Below are 24,133 nucleotides of genomic sequence, written 5' to 3' on the forward strand. Positions count from 1 at the left end.
ATTTTGGAAAGCAGTTTGTCCGTTTGTTTTCTAGATGCTTACGTGTCTAATAATAATCATAATAATGGTAATAATTTTATTATCTGCACCCCTTGTATCTGACTGGGTTGCCTCAGCCTCTCAAGATATCATTGCTAAACCTGGTATGAGGGTTGCTGAGATGAGGGTGGGCGTTCTTCATTGACATTCAGGTGCCAGGTGCCATTTTGATTGAAGATGGTGGACTGAAACATCACTTTGATGTGTCTGAGCCTGTTTCTTGACATAGTTTGGGCTGCCTCTTGTGATAGCGTCGCCAAATTACACTACCCATTTAAAAACAATATATTTTTGATTTCTAACAATTCCCAGGCAGTGCCCGGAACTCCCCACTAGTATTAAACAAATCAAATAATAGGTTGCAAATTAATTAAATATGTTCAGTATGCTGTCACACAGTCCACATTCCAGCTTTTGGTTTTTATCATTCATTTAGAGAATATGCAATATTCATTTAACTGGGACTATAAATTTAATGTGCAGGTTTGCTGAGACTGAATTATTTTATATGCTTCCTCCCTCTTTTTTAATACATAAACTCTGGAAACAGAGATCTCGGGAGATTTTATTTCTTGCAGTCATAGTAACAGATGACTTTGGCCTCTCTCCCTCTCGCGCGCCCCCTCCTCGTGCAGTCAGCTGTTCTGCACATGGATGCCAACCACTCCGAAGATCACTGTTTCCCCTCCATCAACTTCTGTGCCTGAAAACGTTCTCATTGGGATTCTGCACCACTTTTTGCTGCATAGTGATAAATCCTCATCCTCAACATTTGGCAGTTTAGGGAACAGTTTTCACAACATACATTTGGTTAACAGCCCTCATATATTTTACTGTCAAGACCGATTTCGCTATAGCATCTCCACAGGCACATGCTCAGTCAGTTTATACATAAAATAATGGATTAGGAGGGGGACATGTTAAGCCATCAGTCCAGTTAAGTAATCATCCAACATATGCATGTAATGTTGCCTGTTTAATGTCCCATTCTTATCAAAAGAAGGAATGAAGATCTGATTTTAACACTGAAAGGGGTGCATAGTGAAGAGAACAGATTCTCCTCTCTACAGTGGCTTACCTAACCACAGATATTATCCTCAAGCGCTTATTCCCTCAGCCGAACTTTAATACTAGAAATAATTTTGCCTGGCTGGAAGCCGTCTAACGGAAAGTACAGTAAGGATGTGAACCATAGACAATGGGAAGGTTTTGCAACTCGCATACCCCTTTTCCAATTTCAAATCAGATCCCCTCTTCCTTCTTTATACATTGCTAGGGCAGCTCTGTTTTTCAACACAGAGCACTCCTGTCATCACGTATAGAATTGCTTTGCATTATACAATATGCTCTCTGTTATTGAGAATACATGATTGTTGACTCTGCTGCTGATATTTCTTCTGCTTTGTTCCATTCATCCTCCTCCTTTCAATGCGGCATTCCATTTTCTTCTGCTCCCTTGTAATCTTTCACCTTGTTGTATTATTTGTTGCCCCCAATACAGTTATTCCCAGACGGGATATCTGATGAATTGGCTTTCGTCTTGTGTATGTTTGCTGCTAGGCATGATATTAAGCGCAACATTTCTGTGTTGTAGGCTGCATTTTTATAGCTTCACTCTGTTCTTCCTGGGAGTTATGTGACTATCAATAACCTTGTATGAATTATATATTATATTATATTTGTAACCCACTTTCCTGCTGGCACAAAAAGTAGCATTCCAAAAAAGAGCAAACTCCAAACACAGATCAAATATAATAAAAAGCAATCATAGTGACAGAACGCGACTGAGAAAAGCACAAGCGCTCTACCTACCTACACACTCTACTGCCACCCCCAGGTCTCCAAAGCAAAATATTTGTAATATTTCCAGAAGTGTGCCTGTGAATATTTCCAAGTGTGCCTGCTATACTAAAGAATTCCAAAGCCTGTGTAAGTGCAAGGGATGAAAAGGCCTGCCTCACATTTAAAGTTGCGGAGGGGTGATCTGTATGAACAACTGCTCATTCATAATAGGACACCACAGCAAATACTTCCAGAATGAAAGGCCCAAATCTCCCCATTGCTGTTCTCTGGAAACCAGACAGCTGAGATCCCTCTTGCCAAGTATAAATAGTAAAACAGAAGCTTTGTGCGCAAAGGTTCCTTGTTTAGTTCCTAGCATGTCCAGGTAGAGCTAGGAGATATGAACAGTCTTACCTGGATATGAACATTAGCTGAGCATTCACTGTGTATTATATGGAGAACTTGTAACTCTCCTCATTTCTTGGTGCACTTTGTTTTAGCTGTTGTTGAGCTTGTTTTTGGAGAAATTCTTGTCCAATTTATGCATGTGCAGCAGCAGCAGCAGCCTTCCAGCTGGCCGGCTTCACACCCTGGATGTGTTTGCCTGCCTGGAACATCCTTGAACTCTGATAATGCCTCTTGCATGTCTGGATGGAGAACAGGGAGGGCTGCATGGATGTCTGTAGAAATTAGCCTATCCTAGAAAGGTAAAATTTGCAATCATTGCTCTGCTCACTTCCACTTCTGCCCCATTATGCACTGGTGTTTGGTCTTTGGGTGATTTCCCAGAACAGAATGCAGCCCTCAGGATGGAAAATGTTCCCCCTCCATGCTGGGGAGCTTTTGCCAATCCGCTGTGGGTTAAAGCCTCAGTGCCTAGGACTTGCCAATTGAAAGGTCGGCGGTTCGAATCCCTGCGGCGGGGTGCGCTCCCGCTGCTCGGTCCCAGCGCCTGCCAACCTAGCAGTTCGAAAGCACCTCCGGGTGCAAGTAGATAAATAGGGACCGCTTACCAGCGGGAAGGTAAACGGCGTTTACGTGTGCGGCTCTGGCTCGCCAGATGCAGCTTTGTCATGCTGGCCACGTGACCCGGAAGTGTCTCCGGACAGCGCTGGCCCCTGGCCTCTTAAGTGAGATGGGCGCACAACCCCAGAGTCTGTCAAGACTGGCCCGTATGGGCAGGGGTACCTTTACCTTTACCTTTATAGACAAGAAATGAGGTAAATGGACCAATGGCTTGACTCTCTTGCTATGTTCTTCTGCTCTCTGCCAACTCTGTTCTTCCCTATCTTCTGTGTCACCGTCTTTCTCTGCTTCTTCGTTGTCTAAGTTTCAACTTTAAACCACATTAGATAACTTCCCACAGCCTTGACTTAATTGTGTTAGATGCTTCCCAAGAGGCTTTTTTTTAAAGAAAGGAACCTCTTGCAGTCTTTTTACAAATGGAAGATGATAGTCAAATAAAGTCTATGGAGACTTCTCTAAGATTCAACTGATAGTTAATATATGGTAGTCAAGATTTGTGAACATATGGTAGCTAAGATTTAAGAACGTTTTGTGTATTGCTTTCTAATGACAGCCCAGAAAAGATAATATATGCTGGCTGATATGTAGGATATGGTTAACACCAAATTAGTGTATGTCTGTTGTTGTTGTTGTTGTTTAGTCATGTCCGACTCTTCATGACCCCATGGACCAGAGCGCACCAGGCACTCCTGTCTTCCACTGCCTCCTGCAGTTTGGTCAAACTCATGTTTGTAGCTTCGAGAACACTGTCCAGCCATCTCGTCCTCTGTCGTCCCCTTCTCCTTGTGCCCTCCATCTTTCCCAACATCAGGGTCTTTTCCAGAGAATCTTCTCTTCTCATGAGGTGGCCAAAGTATTGAAGCCTCAGCTTCAGGATCTGTCCTTCCAGTGAGCACTTAGGGCTGATTTCCTAAAGAATGGATAGGTTTGATCTTCTTGCTATCCATGGGACTCTCAAGAGTCTCCTCCAACACCATAATTCAAAAACATCAATTTTTCGGCGATCAGCCTTCTTTATGGTCCAGCTCTCACTTCCATACATCACTACTGGGAAAACCATAGCTTTAACTATACGGACCTTTGTTGGCAAGGTGATGTCTCTGCCTTTTAAGATGCTGTCTAGGTTTGTCATTGCTTTTCTCTCAAGAAGCAGGCATCTTTTAATTTTGTGACTGCTGTCACCATCTGCAGTGATCATGGAGCCCAAAAAAGTAAAATCTCTCACTGTCTCCATTTCATCCCCCTTTTTTTGCCAGGAGGTGATGGGACCAGTAGCCATGATCTTAGTTTTTTTGATGTTGAGCTTCAAACCATATTTTGCGCTCTCCTCTTTCACCCTCATTAAAAGGTTCTTTAATTCCTCCTCACTTTCTGCCATCAAGGTTGTGTCATCTGCATATCTGAGGTTGTTGATATTTCTTCCGGCAATCTTAATTCCGGCTAGGGATTCATCCAGCCCAGCCTTTCGCATGATGAATTCTGCATATAAGTTAAATAAGCAGGGAGAAAATATACAGCCTTGTCGTACTCCTTTCCCAATTTTGAACCAATTAGTTGTTCCATATCCAGGTCTAACTGTAGCTTCTTGTCCCATGTAGAAATTAGTGTATAGATAATTATACATAATTGCCCTTTTCCTCTTCCTTTTTATTGGCTAGTGTACTAATGTAACTAAATATACTAGTAAGAAACACTGATTCAGGAAGGGGTTTGTGTCAGAATCCTCTGCTAAAATGAAGGGGAAAACCCTTCATTTTAGCCGTGTCTTGAAGTTATTGTGATGTCAGTTGACTGACCGTAAACTGATGTCAGTTGACTGACAGGTAGGCAATCTCATGAGATGAATTCTGATAAGGATCTGAGCTGGAGAGCCAAAAGGTTTCCCACCCCTGAAGTAAATGGTGGATCCTGCAGTTCTGCTTTTTCTGTGAATGGGGTAGACACAGTATGACTTTCCCGTTGCATTTAGTTTGGCTTTCTTGAGTGACAATAAACATGTCCAACTGTTGCTGATTCTTGTACTAGCCAAAACTGTTTCATCAATTTAGGAAGTCTAACTATTTTACAGTTGGTCAAAGTTTCCTCTCCTGTAAAGACGTGTGTGTACATTTAGTTATGGACCAGTTTTATGAGATTTAACAGCAAAAACTATGCCTTACCCCCAATATATAAAACAATCCAGTAATCACAGGGGTGCACATATATCAAGGATGAGGAACCTATGCTTCTCCATGTGTTACTGGATTACAGCTCCCATCATCCCTGACCATTGGCCATGTTGGTTGGGCTGATTTGGAGTCCTACAAGAACTGGAGGGCCATAGGTAGTCCATCTTTCATGTAACACTTTTACTTAACTGGTGCAGAAATGGCTTTTAGATGAGCAGAAAAATGCAACTTTGTTTGCAGCCCATTGTTGTATGTGAAATATTCTTGTACAGCATTAATGAGAATGATAAATAGCTTGACAGGCTGGCCAGGTGGCATGGCTGTGGCATGTAAGGTTGCTGAACAGGAGACCTGGGTATTTGGAGCAAATTTGGGATGCTTGTTTCCCAGGGCTGGCGGAAGTAGAGCATGAAGAGGAGGTGATATGATTGATCTCTTTAGAAGAAGCTGCCAGCTGGAGTGCTTGCAAACCGCTCCTCCTATTTCTCCTTAAAGTCAAATTGATGGCAGCTTCTGAAAAGAGCTACCATTCACACATTTTTCTAACCATTGAGCTGTAGAGCTGAAAGCACAGTTACTCCTAAAGAGGAGGAACAGCTTATTTAAAGGGTCAGAAAGAGACACATATGGTGAAACAATGGCAGGGAACAGACCCCTGTTCTATGCAGCTGTTCTTTCTAACCTGTTTTTTAAAAAAGATTTTGGAGCGGCAATTCATCTTACAAGGGTACATTTTATTTTTCTTATAGTAATTCTCCCTATCAAATATGCAGCCATTTATTTCCCCTCTGGAATTTAAAATGGTATTTTACAACCTCTTACTTCAGTCTAGTTAAAAGTGCTACTTTAATTTTCGAGGGGATTTCTACCCCAGGGTTTTTAAAGTCTTTGTAGTCAAGCAATCATCTAAACTGATGTTATATTTCTAACAAAAAGCTCTTGCATATGTTGTAACACTTCCACCTCCTTCCCTCCCCATTTCACAGTCTCTCATTCCTCTAACCTGTTACTGTGGATGAATTATACATTGTTTTTAGCTCTGCGGTTAGAAAATATATTGTGGTAAAATAATTGAATCTATTACCTGTAGAATTATGGCAGCAATACAAGACAGCATAACTCCCGGCTGTTTGGGAGTGGGAATGCTGTTGACTGAAGGGACTCTTGGGATTGAGTGAGTTTAATATGTCAGTAGGCAGGGGATTCTACAGATAACAGTACCATGTGCTTTGAGTAAAATGGGCCTTGAGCAACAGGAACTGCGTGGGAACAATAGGGGTAGAAGAAGCCTCAGGCAGTGCCAGTTAGAACCCCAGAGATTGTGCGGAAATAGCGTGTGTAGGGTTTATTGGAAGGCCAGATATGATACCAACAAATGCTCCCTGCTACTTATGCAGTATGTGTAAGTTCCTCCTATTTTACACACAATATATCTTCTGATTTGTTCCATTACTTCCACTATGCTTAGGATTGAGAGTATTTGTAAAAAGTTAAGTGAAACCCGTGGTAGGAACAGGAGGTTCAAATTGAAGAACATTTCTCTGATGAAAATAGGAACGTCCTATTTGATGATGATGATGATGATGATGATATTTGTAACCCACCCATCTAACTGGTGGCCCCAGCCACACTGGGCAGATTCCAACATATAGAAAAACACAATTAAACATTAAACATTAAATAACTTCCCTATAGAGGGCTGCCTTCAGATGGCTCAGAGATCAGATAACTCCATACCCACCAATATTTCTCCTATGAAAATAGGGACGTCCTAAGGAAAAGTGAGGGGTGCGGGTGGTGCTGTGGTCTAAACCACTGAGTTTCTTGGGCTTGCCAATCAGAAGGTCGCGGTTCGAATCTCTGCGATGGGGTGAGCTCCTGTTGCTCGGTCCCAGCTCCTGCCAACCTTGCATTTCAAAAGCATGCCAAAAAGTTCAAGGAGATAAATAGGTACTGCTTCAGCAGGAAGGTAAATGGTGTTTCCGTGCACTGCTCTGGTGTCGGTGTTCCATTGTGGCCGAAGCGGTTTAGTCATGCTGGCCACATGACCTGGAAAAACTGTCTGTGGAAAAATGCCAGCTCCCTTGGTCTGTAAAGTGAGATGAGCGCCGCAACCCGAGAGTCATCTGCGACTAGACTTAACTGTCAGGGGTCCTTAACCTTTACCTTTTAAAGGAAAAGTGGGACATTCCAGGATCAAATCAGAAACTGGGACGGCTTCTGTAAATCCAGGACTGTCCCTGGAAAATAGAAACACTTGAAGGGTCTGGGCTCACTTTCCTGAACCACCTTGATCAGTCCATCTTTGTTCAAGAAAAGTGCCCCAGCACTTGCCTACATGGATTTCAGTAGTCAGTAGATCTTACTGTATATCACCAATGGCCATGACAATGACTACATGGATTGCATTAAGCTATAGCTTGAGATTTCTCATGATTGATTTTCTTTCTTTCTTTCTTTCTTTCTTTCTTTCTTTCTTTCTTTCTTTCTTTCTTTCTTTTTTTTTTTAAAAAAAGTATGTCTGGTTATGTCTAATGGTTAGCTCTAGGCTCACTGAAGTGTGAAAGCACTTATACTAGGAACTGGACTGAGACCACTTCAAATCCATTGTATTGTAAACTTGCTAAAGTGCTTTCAGATAACACGGGCTGAATTCTTTCACATAACGTTCCTGATTTTCTCCCGCTAGCATTTTGCTCTAAAAACCTGTGTGGTAAAAAAAAATCTGTGCAGCTTAGTGTGAAAACCTTTTTTCCTGCCTTTTCTATTTTTTTAGGTGTGAGCTAAAAATAGTTTTCAGTTTCCTGGACAGTCATGCTTATTTTTTTTCAAAATAGTAAAAGCAAATGGGTGCTAAAATCTGTTAAGAGTGTTGTGGTGAATATATACCATATTTCTTTTTTAAAACAAAAATCTTTTTCAGGCATTTCTCACATTCATCTGGTATGATTTTGATCATTTTCAAAAATAGAGACATCTGTACAGATTAACAATCCGTAGTAGACTTATACTTTGACCTATAGGCATAGAAACAGTGACATTTCAAATTTAAGTAATTCAGACTTATTTTTTTATATATATTATGCTTTTTCACTACACACATAAACCATAGACAAAAGCAAATACTTTGAATACAATACTTTGAATTAAGCAATATGAATATAGTGTTTGTTTTTGCATGGCCCCACCTTATACTATAGCATTGTTACTATGCATCATATGCCTTTTTTTGCTAAGACCTGATTAATCATTCTGGCTGCTGTTATGGATCAGCACACACACACACACACACACACACACACACACACACACCATGGCAAGGGGTCCTTGTGACTAGTGCAATCTGTGTAAAGAGACTTACTATTTTGATTGCCCATGCAAATGCCTCACCTTCCTGAGAGATGTTGGCATAGAAGCTTTCCACTCAAAAGAGTCAATCTACATGATAAGACCTCTTAATACGTTATGACAGGGTTGACTGAAGTTCCTTCCATGCAGAACTGAATGAATGAATGACTGTAGTGAATGACTGATTTAGAACACCGGTGCAGATTTTTTGTCTGAATGTCCATGCTGGTCTACAAAACCAAAGCTGCATGTAAAACCAGATAGAATAGTCTCTTAGAGTAACTAGTGTGATTACAAACTATTAGTGTAGCACACTGGTATAAGTGAATTAGAGGATTGCTACATATTCTTTAGTAGAAAATACCCTAACTCCCAGATAAGGAAGATTTGTCCATATCTGAGAAGGTAATCCGAACTCAGGCTGCTTACTGTCTATCAATATTAGGAAAGAAGGAGGCAGAGAAGCTGCTTGGAGTTGGGATTTTATTTTTAAGCATGAATTTCCATATTCACATGCTAGTGAATGCAAAACGGAGGAAAATTTGAATGTGTAAAAGCTATAAAAAGGGAGGGGGGAATCTGGCTGCTCTTACAAGATCATATTTTCGCTTCAACAACTTAACCTTGGGTCTCCTTTGTCTCTTTTTCTGCTGAAAAGGTCTCATTCGATTGCAAGAGCTTATTAAGGCTCCATCGCGGTACAACCTGCGACTAAAAATCCGCCAGTTACCAGCTGACACAAAGGATGCAAAGCCCTTGCTCAAGGAGATGAAAAGAGGCAAGGAATTCCATGTCATCTTTGACTGCAGTCATGAAATGGCAGCAGGCATTTTGAAACAGGTAATTACACCCCTTTCCTAAATACAACACTAAGATAAGGCAGAGACGGTATTGAAGCGAACGCTTGGGAAACCTGGTTATGATGATGGAACCCAGTTAGCAGTAACTAGAGTTATTGTCACGGCACTTGAAACATTGACTCTGGAATGGTCAGCCTGTGGCCCCTAGTGCTGCACAAGGCCCTCTACCTAATTTCATGAAGCCCTTGCCCTAATTTCAAAAGCCTTCTGTCAGTGATTAGTTCAGACCTCTGGAAAGAGCAGTCTATTGTTCCTCCAGCAGCCTGCTGGGTGGGGAGCAGTTGAGAGTGATAGTGTGGGTGGGTGGGGAGAGAATCAGAAAGGCAGCCGACAGAGGTGGCAGAAAAGAGAGTAGCCTGAGCCACCTTTGGTTTGGTGCCCCATGTGTCTTCTGCCCCATCTATTGATTAGTATATGGACCCCAGCAGGTTGCCCCAGAGGGAATGTAGTTCTCAATCATTCCAGGGTGCAGTCTGATGGCACATGAGGCCACCACTTTGGTGAAGTCTGGATCTATGCCTGGATAGGAGACTGCGATATAGAGGTGTGATATAAAAGTAAGAAGGCAAAGAAACAAATATGTGGTTTCCTGTCCCTGCATTAAACCCATGTCGAAAGCAAACCAAGGGAAAAAGGAAAACATTCATTCCTCAAATGGCTCTTGAATTCCAAACCATAATATGCAGGAAAGGTGCCTCTATATGCTACCAGAAGTATTCTAATAACGTGGATTGTTTACTTGTCTGGCAGGCTGCTACCTTAGAGTAAAACCTCCTGATTTATTTTCACCTCTTCTTCTTCCGATCGTTGTTATGTAAAGCTTCAATATATCTAAATTGGTGTGGTCAGATTGCTTGCACTCCACAGTTTCATCTGTTTGGATGTGGTCAGCGTTCACCAAGAACCTCTCCCCAGTCACATCATAACAACAGCAGTACTTTAAAATGTTGGCACCACAGAGAGTTCCATGTCACATGTCAATCTAAGTCTTGGTGTTTTCTACAAAATAGTTATTCACAAACTCACAAAATGTGCATTACCTTGGTTTTATTATGATATCTCGTTTATTGGACATGATAGTCTGCTCTAGCGCAGAAGTTCATATCTTGCAAAGAGGTGGGTAAATATGTCTTTCGATATGCAATCACAGCCGCAAGAGTGTTACTGGCCCAGAGATGGAAACAGCAAGAAATACCGACCGTAGAAGAGTGGAGAATAAAACTGTTAGATTACGCAGAGCTAGATAAATTGACAGGGAAGATTAGATACTTAAGAGACCAAAAGTTCATCGAGGACTGGGGGAAATTTGTGGAATATCTGGAATGTTTAAGTGAAGGACAAATGATGCTTAAGGGATTTAAAGAAGCACTGTAAAAAAGTAAGAAGTATTGTCTAAAGGGAATAGAAAAAAAAGAGATAAATAATGTCAATACAAATCTGAGAAATGTGTAATTAAAATTATGACTACGGATGATTTACGGAACAGCTGAGGGAAGTCCAAAAGTGAAATGAGTTATGAAAACTATGTGAAATTAATGTACTTTGTTTTGTTTTGTTTGTTGATGTTGATTAATAAAAATTATATGAAAAAAAAAGAGGTGGGTAAATATGTGCACCTTTCCTTTCCTTGAAGCTTTTGTTTGGAGACTGCCATTGTTCAACCACCTGAGCAGTGGAGATGGAAACTAATGAAAACTTACTTTGTCTCCTCTGTCCTGTGGTCTTACTTGTGTTCATAAATACAGGTGAGATCTTAACTTTTTAGTCTGTTCATGGGAGGAGAATTGTGCTCATGGAAGGGATCCTCTCAGTGGTTCTGCCTCTGTTCACAGATCAAAAAGTTAAGATCAAAGCCATACTTTTGTTGGATCGCAGCCTAAAAGTGCAACAAAAATTGCTGATGTCGTTTGAATATTCATACGCTTTAAAACACTTGAGTCCAGAGTGTTTACTAGTTTTGTGCTAGCTAAAAACCCAGCAACCTGAACAATAAGTTAGTCCATCAGCCAAGTTGCATTATTTATAATGGACCAATAGGTTGTAGGTGAGCAGCAACTGTGGCTTTTATTAGTTTCTCTGTCAGCAAAAACAGCCCTGTACTATATAAGTATTAGAGCAAAGTGGAACCCTGGCTTTATCACTCCCATCTCCTTTACACAGTAAAAAGATTTTCTTTGCTAAATTATCTCTTTCCCATCTTGCTTATTAATGGCGAGGATTTGTTCTGCCTAATGCTCCACATATACAAAACCAATTCTCAGGCTACTTCCTTGAGCAGATCAGGAACATTGACTTGAATATATGCAGCCATGGATTTACTTTTCGTAGGAGTGCACTTTTTGCATATGAATTATTTTGTTAAATATTTCTTTTCTTTCCCTCTTGATACTCAAAGCACTCTAGTTCATTTAATAACACAAGTGTCTGTGTCTTTTTTAAAATTAGGCTTCGGCACTGATATGCAAAGTGCCCCCATACCTTGCCACCCGTATTTGAGTTGATTATGTGTGTAACAGCATGATGAGAGTTTCATATTCTGAATCCATGCTACATATATTTTGCAATGAAGAGCACTGCAATGCATTCAGCTGGCAAAGGACCAGATGAAGGCGGTTGCATTTGAATACTCCTATTTATTTTCACACATCTTATGCAAGTTGCCTTTAAGACTCAGTGGTGTTGTCTAGAACCAAGCCTTGCATTCCCCAGCCTCTGGTGTAGGAAAAGAGAAGAACAAACACTGCTCTCTTCCTTGACTTCCTTGGAGCATGAGATGGCATAGCATAAATGCCTGCTCTGAGTTGCCCCCTCTCATGCTCCAAGGTCTTTGATGTGGGGAGAAAGATGTAAAAATTCTGCTACAACTCTGCTCTGGAATCTCAAAGCAAGCAAATTAGCAGCCTTTTCTGACCTCGCCTTCTCCGTTGAAATCTTAAGAGGCTTGTGAGCCAGGGGTCTAATGTGTTCCTGGGGTATGACTGGAGTGCGTCTTACCTCTAGCCCACCTAGGGGAGAACATTACCCTTTCCTTCTGCTGTAGCTTAAGAGCCAGAAAGTGGCAGTCTGATGCACTTACATGTTTGTAATAGAGAATGAAGCCCACTATGGGATTTGGATACAAAATGGAATAGACTTCCCTACCCCTAATCTATATGTGGTGTACATTCCCATCACTGTGTAGCAGTCCTAGATGCTGATTTTTCAACCCTTCCTCTTAATTCTTAAAAATCCATATCAGAAGATTAAAGTTATTAGCCACAAAGCATGGTGCTGATAACACCAAGATTGCAGGTTTGAACCCTGTATGGGGCAGCTGCATATTCCTGAATTGGAGGGGGCTGGATCAGATGATCCTCAGGGTCCCTTCCAACTCTACAATTCTATGATTACTTACCAAACAAAGAAGATGGGTACAGTGAGGCTTCAGGGATATGCTTTTAGCTCCAGCCTCTGAGGTCACACCAATTTCCCCAGATTCTCACATGTTTAGGCTGCAGCATGGAGCCTCAGGGAGCTGTGAAGGTGTTCAACCTAAACTAATGAAGTAAGAACCACAGGACTTTGGCAGCAGGGCTGAAAGTGCTGCCCTGTTGTATCAGTGTTCTCTTTTGATAAACAAGGCCTGAAATAGGCTGTTCTTTGTGCTTCTGTTTGATTGAACAGAACAGCCTTAATTCCTCTGAGGAGCTGCCCTGTTTGGTGATCTTTCAGGCATTCTTCTCTGTTTTGCCCGTCTGCCCCGCGGAGGGAAAACACTGCAGAGAGAAGGTGTGACTCAGTCACAGGGATGAAGCAAGGTGCCTTCCTGATTCTTGTCATTCAAGACTCATCAGCGCTAGTTTGTGTACCTCTTTACAGATTTATTTAGCTTCGATTTCAGCTCATATATTCACAATAGCTCTTCCTATTTTCATCCATTTGTCTACATGACACCATCTTGGTGGATGAAGGAAGTTAGTTCTGACCACGGCAACATTAGATTCAGTCTCACTTATTAATCCAAGAAATGATTATGGAAAATCTAAACTGCACAGCTGAAGCTGATGTGCTGCTTAGAAAGATTTGGAAATAACACCGGGGAGTTGGAAAGTAGCCCTGGTGGTTTATATGAGCCATTAATGCTTTAAAAATGTGCCTGCAGTGCTTGAAGCTTAAGTGCTGCTTGTGGGGTAGGGTGTTGAAGTGTTCTGTGTTTGCTGCCAGCCTTCAACCTCCCTTTTAATTGAGTAATATTGTTCACTTGGAGTAACTCTACATTTTTCTCATTATGTATCCTTTCTGGTGAAGACGTATAATAAATACAATTAATGGAACCATTCTCAATTCAGATTTTTGGTTGGCAACTGAAAGCTCCCATTAATATGTAAAACTGTAAGCTTCTTTCACATTTGCAGCCCTAAACAGTTCACTAATAATCTTTCTATCAGCAGATTTGCTTCATAAATTCCTTTAATAGCAAGTAATCTGCTCCAACTGCTAAGGAATGATTTGCTTGACCTAATTTTAATATGATTCCAGCCCTATAGTTTCATCCCAATGGTATTCTTCAAAAAGCCTTTCATTATTCATATAGGTGTGATTAAAAGCAATGCTATGTGTAACCTTAGAAATATTAAAAGCAATGTTATGTAACTTTAAAATAATAATAATAATAATAATAATAATAATAATAATAATAATAATGTGTGTGTTTGATTCCCCCCCTTCCCTTTAGGCTTTAGCAATGGGAATGATGACAGAATACTATCATTACATCTTTACCACATTGGTAAGTAGCTTATAGGAATCTGCTGGCGGTCTCAGACAAAGGCCTTTGGTTTCTTAATTATATTGCTTGACAAAGTGAAAGTGGTCTCTCAGGAATAGAAGAGAAAGAAGTACTGAGTGTTTTCTCCTCTTGATTTTGATAAGTTGCAGCGGAAGCTCTGGAGGATGGTTTAATTAATGCTCGTAAGTATTATTCTGGAAAACTGACACTCCTTGCGACGAAATTGGAGGGCAGAACTGATTTTACAGTTTTGCAGACAGTTATTTGTTCTGGAGAAACACACAGCATGCAGTTCAGAACGAGCAGATCACTTCTCCCTTCTTTTTGGAGGAGACTTGTTTGATCCTATTTGTTTTGCAATAAAAAAATGTTTGTCAACACCTGGGAACATTTCCGGTTTTTAGACAGCTTGTTGTATTTTGGCTCTTGTAATTAGATGGGGGAAAGTTCTATCTGAATAGGAATAGCTTTAGTCCCCTTTGTACACTTGGTAGCCACTTGAAAGAATAGACAGGAGCACGGAGGAAAGTCACTATCCATTTGCCTCCCTAAGTCATAATGAGATTGTGCAAAAAATCTGCATTCTAGTTTTTGCCCCACACCCTTAGAGGAACAAACAACATACAAGCAGGACTTGGAGCTCACAAACAACCAGAAAACTGCCATTGTTAGGCTTTTAATAGATGTACATTACAGGAAACAGAACAGCAATCCTGAAAGTTTTGCAATAGTTTCTAGATCCATCCAAAGGGTTTTTGCATTTGAAACCTTAAATTCTGCCTGCGTCCAGAGTGTCCGATGGAGCATTCCTTCCTGTGTGGGGAGGGGCCATTGCTCAGTGGTAGAATATCTGCTTTCCATGTGGAAACTTCATTCCCTGGCCTCTCCAGGTAGGGCTGGGAGGAACTCCACCTGAAACCTTGGAGAGCCGCTGCCAGTCAGTGTAGACAGTCGTGAGGAAGAGATACCAATGGCATAAGGCAGCTCATAGTCCCATGCACCCAATGAGTCTTGTATTGTGTGGAAAGAATGAGATCCCCATTCCAGTTAGCAGCCTTCTGCTGTCAAGCAGCATTTGTTGGTTTTGATATGTCTGTGGAGGAGAGGCAGAGTGGAGGGGAGAGAGAAGCCTAGCAGATTAAAGTGGATTTCAAAATGAGCCACTTTCAGATGCTGCTGCTGCTGCTGCTGCTGCTGCTGCTGCTGCTGTAAATGTCAGCCGCCTGCTGCATACTTTATCGGCACAGATTTCTTATGGATGTTCCTGCTGGAGATCCCGAGTGATCCAGTGGTTAAGCCCAAAATAATGGCAAGAATGCAGTTCTATGGATGATTGGACTAAGCCTAGTAAACTGGCTTGCTGGAAGTCTGTCTCTCTTAGTTCCTTCGAAGAAAGAGCAAGGGGCCAGGCCAACCCATAAATGAATAAATAATAAAATAAACATGCCATAAAAGTTCTGCACTTCAGGATCAGGCTTCTGGACTAATTACGTATCCCCATTTGCTAATTAGGTCTCGAGAGCAGGCAGGTGGAAGGGTGGGTGTTTTGCCCCCCTGAAGAATTGAATGTAAACTTCAGCAGTTGACAACTGAGGATAATTTGGGACATGCCAGGAGATGATAGATTTTTATGCTCAGCGGAGCCATGTAACTTCTATCACTTTTTGGCTCCTCTGCTTTATTAATTACTTCTTACCTGACACAGCGAAAGTCGTGTCCAATAAATTTTCTAGTCACGCTATTTAGCTGTGCTGTTTGGAAGTGTACTTTCCCATGATTGATTTGGAGCCTAATGTAATAGCTCATTAATTCTCTGAACTGTTGTGCATATTTATTATAGTTTTGAGTAAACAGGAATGTGTTTAAATTACATAATTATTTATGCTATTGTCCAAGGTAGTCTGGAAGCCACCCAAAATTTAAAAAGTTGGGGGCGGGGGGAGAGAGAACTTTGGGGCATTTTTTCAAGCAGTTCTGAACCCAGCCAAACCTGTTTCCCTATGCTGTGGGGAAAATTTGCCATCTCCTATCATGTCTTGGTCATGCCATCTCTTAAATTGTTATTGAGAAGTGCTGGCCACTTTTGCACATTCACTTCTGCTGTCTCCTTCTAAAACACTATAGTCAGGAAGATGGACTGAGTCAAACTATATGTGGTAGTGTGGGTATGTATACTGGAAGATTAATGTGTGATTGGACTATATCTTGCCAGATAGGTAATTAGGTCTTGGCACTTTTCAGCTGTGTGAGAATACTGTATAATTCTTACTGCTTCTTCTCTCCCCCCCACCCCCGCCAACTAAATAGTGTCTTAAAACAAAGGTGGAAGGGCAGTTCAGTGTTTTGGAAAGTCACTGTGCATTGTAGCATAGACCCAGAAGAAGCATCTACGTGACCTAGTCACATTGTGAAAAATGATACTATAAACTCTAATTGGAATTTGGAATGTTAACTATCTCTGAGATTAGCTTGGGTTCTTGCATTAACAATGAACAATTAATCATATGCCACTGTCTCGGAAGGGGGGGGCTACTGCTATGCCTTCTCTCATTCATTCTCTCTCTCTCTCTATCTCTCTCTGTGCATGTGTGCACTGGTCTGTCTGTCTGTCTGTCTGTCTGTCTCTCCCTGCCTTTTACTGAATAAATAAGCGCATCTTGTTTGATCCCTGCCAAAGCACTGCTGCTTCAGAAACTAGTAACAAAATTTCAGCCTTTGGCAAGAAAAGTAAAAATTCACAGTTCCCATACAAAGGCTAAATTTTTGTCCAGTTAATAGAAGTGGACATTCCTGCCTATTGAAATCAGGCAGGTGCCTTCACTGTACTCTTTTTATTTTGTTGATATCTTTACCGTTTTCCATATCTATGCTGAACAAACTAGTTACAGTGGTACCTTGTTTTGCATACGTCTTGGTTTGCAGCCTTTTTTGGATTGCAACCCATTTTTTTGGATTACAAACAAATTATTTTTGGATGCCCCATTGGCGAAAGCGCGCCTTGGGTTACAACCTGTCTTGGTTTACAAACGGACCTCTGGAACGGATTATGGTTGCAAACCAAGGTACCACTGTATGTAGCCCTATTCAGGTATTCTCCCTCACACAATTGACAATTTTGTGAGTGGCAGAATGTTGCAAAAAAAAAGGAAATATGATTCTGCTTGTGAATTTGTAGATTTTAGCACTGGAGAAAATGTGTTGAACTTGGGTCTTTCTATTATTTTCCTGCATATAATGTCTGATATCTGACAAACCACTGAAAACAGGCTTATTAAAGCAGAAAAGCCTAACGTTTGCCTAATTCAGGTTTATGGTATGTTAGTAAACAATGAAGTATGCAGCTCACTGACTTTGCTTGACTTTTCCGCATATTGTTAATGGCTATTCAGGTTCGTTTGGGCTCTCAGTACAGATGTAGGTAATCAGAAGCAGTATAAATTAGTCATTTATTTTCATGTACATGTAGCGTTGTTAGCAATTAATTAAATGCACAGTATTCTGGACTTTTTGAGCACTGTTGATTATTCTAAAGTCACCATAATTGCATTGGAGAGGGCAATAAATACTTGTTTGAATGGAAAAGATTCGGGATGTGTCATAGCAACTACAAATGTCCATCCTTTCTTCTCTTCCTTCAGGACCTCTTTGCTCTGGATGTGGAGCCATATCGGTATAGTGGGGTTAACATGACTGGATTCAGGATTTTGAATACAGAAAACAGCCAAGTGGCATCCATCATTGAAAAGTGGTCCATGGAACGATTACAAGCACCTCCAAAGCCTGATTCAGGTTTGCTGGATGGATTTATGACGGTAGGAGCACAATCTACAGTTTAGTTCATGTGGACCTACAAATGTTTTAGAATTTCAACCTTCCCTTTAGCTGTATAGTTGGTTTTATTACACATTCCTTCTCAATGCTTTATTTTGCTGTATTCAACAAGATGCCTCATCTCTCAGTCTGTGATATCTGAGAAGTGAAGCTGAGCAAATAACATGAAGTATATATCAGAGTGTTTGGCCTGAATCATGCAACTCGTTGTGGAAGCACCAGATACTAAGATTAGAATTTCATTGTAGTACATATATATTTTAAAAGGAAGGTCGGGGGATCTGTTTTTAGGAGGCTTCATGTAATCTGCCAGGGAAATTTGGCTTTTAAGTTTCTGTTGTAATTTATCTGGGTCTGAGTTAACTTCTATTGATGTGAAATGGGGGTTTACTTTCATACTGTTAAACTTTCGTGATGGCCAGATGACTGCAAATAAACAAAACTACTAAGATTGGAAGGTTGAGGTTTAGTACTGGCATGTGGGCACAGAAGTATGGGCTGCCTTTATTTTTCCTAGAAGGCTCCACAGGAATGACACTGAGTGGTGGAATTAAAAAATGGTGCCTCTGATCCAGCAATTTTCCTGGGGGGCTGCCTTCTTTCACCCACACCTTGTGGTATTCTCAAAATTTAAGCTGGGCTCTTTCTTAAGGGGTACATAAATATTGTGGTGGTGACAATGAGGGAATAGAAGTTTTCATCAATCCTTCATTTAAATCACAGTACCGGTAAATATCTAATAGATGGCCATGAAACTCTTGCAGTTACGTTCCACACAATAAGCATAACAGCACTGAATGTGCTATCTGGAGGAAATATCACATTTCCCCAGGTGTAATATAGGTGTGAATGATTGATGGGGGTTGCACTGGTAATATGGACATAGGTGCACCCTCACACATGCACACACTGCCAAAACATTGGCATACTCTTCTATTTTAGATTTGACTTCTTTCAGTCTTAGTATATACTTTGCTGTGTTGGGTTTTTGAAAAAGGGTAAGATTTTGTAATTTAGCATTTAAGTCTCTACATTTGCAAAAAAAAAAAGAAAGAAAGAAAGAAAGAAAAGAAAAGAAAAGAAAAGAAAAGCAGGGGGGGAGTGAATCTTTTGCTTACTAGATAAAGGGTTATTGTCAACACTGGGAGCATTCCCATTTGTTTAATGCAGTGGGCTTATATTGCTTATACATTTCATGTTCTCTTTTTCTCCTGATGTTGTAAGGCAATAGGAATCTCGGCGCAGTTCCTTGTGTCTGAAAGAAAGACCCATTATTGGTGGTGCTAACACAGTCATTTGTCACTATATAAGATTCTAGAGCTTATGCATTTTTCCCTTGGCTTTATCTCTGAGCTATAGTAGGAAATAAAGAAAAAAGGAATTGGATTCGTTTATGAAGTCTCATGGCTCAGTTAACCCCTTTAATTGGTTCCTAGGAGCTATCATCTGAGTCCATCTATTCAGCTGCACAGTAATGAATGTTTTGCGCTTTCTGGGCAAGTAGGGTGGCAGTGGTGTAAGGGAGAATTTTCAAAGTTGCTTTGTTAGATGTTCCTCTTGGCTATCAAAAGCTTATCTTCAGATCTATTGCTGACAGTGTGGCAGCAGCCAGTGGGCTTTGCTGTGCCACAAGTTATGGATTATTCTCCTGTTACTAGCTGTAGGTCTCTCTTGTAGGGAAAGGAGTCCAGGGAGCCACAATCAGATGAGCTCCTCCTGCACTCCTGGCTCTTCATTATAGAACAAGATGGGAGCTAACATGAGATGCATTGTAGTGGAACAGTGCTGTTTCTTTCATGTGAACTGTCCATTCATCTCATGGGGGCAGGGGGAGTCCAGTTGCACTTTGTCGTTGTCAGATGAAGTGCTTTGTTTACAATTCACTCACCCTTTTTATGAGGAAACATATGATGCTCTCTGATGTCTGCATTCCAGAAAGGTTTGGTTCTGCCTCATTATATTAGAAAGTACATAGGAAGCAACTCTATACCAGGTTAGACTGTTGATCCATTTAGCTCAGTACTGTCTGTGTTGATTGGCAGTGAGTCTCTCCAGGGTTTCATAATGGGGGTCTTTCCCAGCCCCACCTGGAGATGCTGGGGGCCTGAACCTCAGGTCTTCTGCATGCAGAGATCAGATGCTCTCCAATTGAGCCATGACCCTTAAGTGTCAAAACCTAAGTGATTCCAAGTTACTTTTTGTTTAGACTAGTCAGGGGCGAGTAGAGAAGAGTCAAATGCCACCAGCCTTTTACACACAGTGGCTTTTTATATAGCATTGAATTTGTTCTAGATAAAATGTGCTCTTTAAACATTTCCAATAAGGTGCTTGCCCTGTTCTTAAAGCAATGCAAAGGGTTTAGCAAGATCTTATCGGATTAGGATTATTTTTTTGGTGGGGCGGGGATTTTTCTTCTTACAGCTATAACTAAGAAGCACTATTACGGTGACAGAAAAGAGCTAAAATGCTGCCGCTAGGGACCTAAGTCTTGACGGAAATTCAAGAAAATGGTTTGCAACTAGGATTTTCAAGCTAATTTGCCATGGACAAATTGCTTAAACACTTTCGTCATGTCTCTGATTCCCCCAACCACTGCAGTCGTATACAAACACTTATTCAATCTACCTCACAGCATGTCTGAGAGATTAATTAGCCAATGCTGGTATGATACTTAGAAAATCTAAACCGCTGCATCATTATTAATAAGGAAGTCAGAGAAATTGTCATGCTTCCAACTGCTGTCTAACTATAGAGCTGTAACCAGAAATAACTTTTTGAATTAAAATGTGAATTCTATATATTCAGTAGAACTGTTTTCTGGAGAATTAAAAGCAATTGGAAGAATATAAAGGAAAATGAAGAGTGAACAATAACCATGTTTGTGCAATTCGAACAACATGTATGAAACTAGATATTCTTTAATCTGGCCACTTCTAAAGAAGGTGGAATTAATTCACCTCTGCAAAAAATGTTGTCTAGTTGGCTTGACCTCAGTGTTTCTAAGCACCCATTTCTATACATGTGAGGCCATTCAGGATCTCATAATGTATTTTATAAGTGAAATTGCTAATTTCAGTATCAAAGGGCATTCTTTTTCTGTCCATCAGTGAGTGGAATCTATTGCAAGAACAGTGCCCTGTGGGGTACTATCTATACATAATATATCCAGCAGTTTAGGATGCACTCTGTAAATATAAATTATTATTAGAGCATGTTTCCAATTTAATTGGGACATGCTAAATCAAGAAAGTTGTTTTAATTTCATGTCTCCCGGGAAACTGATTTAGCTTAATGATACCGATGGCTGCTTATTTGGAACAATATTAGCATAAAAATCTGCCTAATGGGTGTGCATTTAGCTAGTGCCAATTAGTTAAATGTCACTTAGCCAGGTGTTAATAGGTATAAAATTCTGACGTCTGGACACATGGAAAGATACCAAATCAAAATTAAGGTTAGATATTTTTATGAACAGTCTGGCCGCTTCTGTCATTAAATGATTTTTTAAAAATGGGACGGAATCAATTTTCATTAAACCTTTAATCTCCATGGACAGTGTTTGTTCTTCCAAAAGGTTAGCCAGTAAACTCTAGCAGCTGTCCCAAAGTGGAGGCCATTATGCTGATACAGGACATCATGGCCATGTGAAAGGTCCTCTCATGGTGTAGTGGGTGAGAGGGTTCTCCCTCTCCTGACCTGGACAGGTGATGGGTGCTTATAACCTTGATTAGCCTAATCATGTGGGGGCGGGAGGTGAGGAGTTGCTTCCCCACACAACCCCAGATCCAGTGTGGTGTAGTGGTTAAGAGCAGTAGATTCATAATCTGGTGAACCAGGTTCGCGTCCCTGCTCCTCCACATGCAGCTGCTGGGTGACCTTGGGCCAGTCACACTTCTCTGAAGTCTCTCAGCCCCACTCACCTCACAGAGTGTTTGTTGTGGGGGAGGAAGGGAAAGGAGAATGTTAGCCGCTTTGAGACTCCTTCGGGTAGTGATAAAGCAGGATATCAAATCCAAACTCTTCTCTTCTTCTTCTTGTGTTAATAGCTTCAGGGTCTTATAGGAGCACAGGCATAGTTTGCTTGCGTATAATGTACAGTTGTCCGCAGCATTCAGCTTCATGCGCGGGGACATTTTCTATCCATGGAAATTTGTTTTTGTGTGTAGATCACCCTTGTAGGAACTTTTCTGTAACATAGTTGCAATGCTGCTCACAATCAGTCAGTGTATCAAGTTTATTGATGAAAGAAAGCTTATGCAAAACTGCATCCCATTCACTAAGGATGATGCAGTAAACAGTGTTGCACACAAAGTACAATATAAAAACCAATACAAATGAATTCATTGGGTCATAGCCCTAAATAAATTTGACGTTTTACATTTTCCTTCCCTTTTGAGAAAAGATAGGTAGACCATGTAGCTAGTAAATCATTGGGGTTTCTCTTTAAAAGGTACATAATTATGGCTGTGGTAGAGAACTTAACATTTCCCTACATATAAAGCAGTTATGAATCTACATGGGTAATGCCTTTTTTAAAAAAAAACGAATGTTGCATGCTTACATTGATTCTTGGCAGCACATCCAGGTTTTACGCCTTTCCTACTCATTTGTTTGTTGTCATTTACAACCAGAAGTGATATATTTATCCCTCTTCTCCTAAGCAATCATATATTGTCTCTCAAATCCCACCAGTTTTACCTGTGTGTAATAAGTGGTGCCCTGCATTTCTGTTGTGATCAGCTCTCAGGTGCCAAGATATTTCATTATATTTCCTTTCCGGGGGAAAAAAATTGAGCTGGTAAACATGATTAGATACGGACAGAATGAAAAAAATGGTAAAATAGATAAAGAAAATGAGAGGAGAACTTGAGGCTTAATGCTCAGCCAACCAGCCTCTATCATGATTAATTCCTCTCTGCAGCTTAGAAAAATATAAGCCCATTTTTCTTGGGGGATACTTCTATATTGACCTTCTACTTTAGCATTTTCCAGCCAGCAAAAAGCCTCCCTACACTACCATAGTCTGCTAATAAAGAGAACATTAAAGTATGACATTAATATTTAGAAATCGCACTGTTCATATCAACATAAGATGAAAGGAGATAACTGTATCAGATGATAGGCAAAAGCAATTAGCAAGGAAAACTATGATAATAAGGCACCAGAGCTTGGTAGGTCATCTTAATTATGCATACTTAACTGTGACTTGCGGCAGAGTATACCATGAAGATTAATATGAGAGCAAATGGAACTATTAAGCCATATGATATTCTTGCTACTATCTTTAGTTTTTTGGCCTAAATTTACATATTTCTGCACATGTACATTCAAAGCTCTGTGATATATTCATATTCATTTTGTGGCTGAGGAATGCAAGTTCTTTTTACTGGACTTGAAAAACAACCATTTTAATTACATATCGATACCCTTGAAAATAATGTAGTCTAAAAATACTTTTTTTTAAAAAAAAACCTGCTACAGAATTTATGTTAAAGATATAGGTTAATAACTTCTTAAGAAGTCAGGCCTAGCTGATCTAATTTCTGCTTTTAATTGTCCACATATCACCTCATAGGGTAGAATCTAACACAGCACTTGAAGCACTGTGCTTACCAGGAGAAAGAGAGGGGGATGTGGCAAGGAGATTGGCATGGTGCAAGTTCTTTTGCCACTGCACCCTGCTGTCCGCCCCCCCATAAGAACCACAATGATGGGAGTCTAGATGTGTGGTACCACTCCTCCTTGCTGACCACCTGTGATACGTAGCTGATCATTTGTGGAAGCTGTCATAAGGAGGTTGAAGGAATGGCGTGGACTGAAGCTGGATACTAATATAAATATCCTGATACATAATACCGTCAAATCATTATCAGCATGTGGACATATGAAACACATTGTTACTGAGGCACTTAGTTCAGCTGACACCGTATGCAGGCCCTTGAACTCTGTGACTCCTTTAGTTTCATTCTGCTGTTGGCTGTGAAGCCCTCATTCCCTCAACTTCTCATTTACTTATTAGTGCTTCCTTCCTTTTCTGTCTGCTTTTCCATTTCCTCAGTCTCACATTTCATCATCTTTCCATTTTTCATACATTTTCCTTATTGCCAAGGGTACAAGGTATAGGGCAGGTGTGCTAATAATAAAAATAATCAGTATCCCACAATAACTAAAAATGCAGTTTTATTTTAATGGGTGTTTGATAGGTTTAGGCCTCAGAATGAGTGTCTCCTTCGTCTTCTTAACACGTTGGTAAACACGTAAAATCTGTGTAAAGCTTTCAAGCTCTAATCACACAGAGTTGGCTTTGTATC

General features: G+C 40.6%; 1 protein-coding gene across 4 annotated transcripts in view; it reads left to right on the forward strand.

The window, feature by feature from the left end:
- GRIK2 (glutamate ionotropic receptor kainate type subunit 2) overlaps positions 1 to 24,133 on the forward strand; it is a 432,214-nt gene that overhangs the window by 182,579 nt on the left and 225,502 nt on the right. For all 4 annotated transcript variants that reach the window (XM_083731117.1, XM_083731114.1, XM_083731116.1 and 1 more), the window contains exons 5-7: positions 9,022 to 9,203; positions 13,938 to 13,991; positions 17,630 to 17,803. In XM_083731117.1, the coding sequence (XP_083587243.1) occupies positions 9,022 to 9,203; positions 13,938 to 13,991; positions 17,630 to 17,803 (410 nt within the window). The remainder of the gene's footprint in view (positions 1 to 9,021; positions 9,204 to 13,937; positions 13,992 to 17,629; positions 17,804 to 24,133) is intronic.

The sequence above is a fragment of the Podarcis gaigeae genome (assembly GCF_964106915.1).
Source record: "Podarcis gaigeae genome assembly, chromosome: 3".
In the NCBI taxonomy this organism is placed as follows: Eukaryota; Metazoa; Chordata; class Lepidosauria; order Squamata; family Lacertidae; genus Podarcis; species Podarcis gaigeae.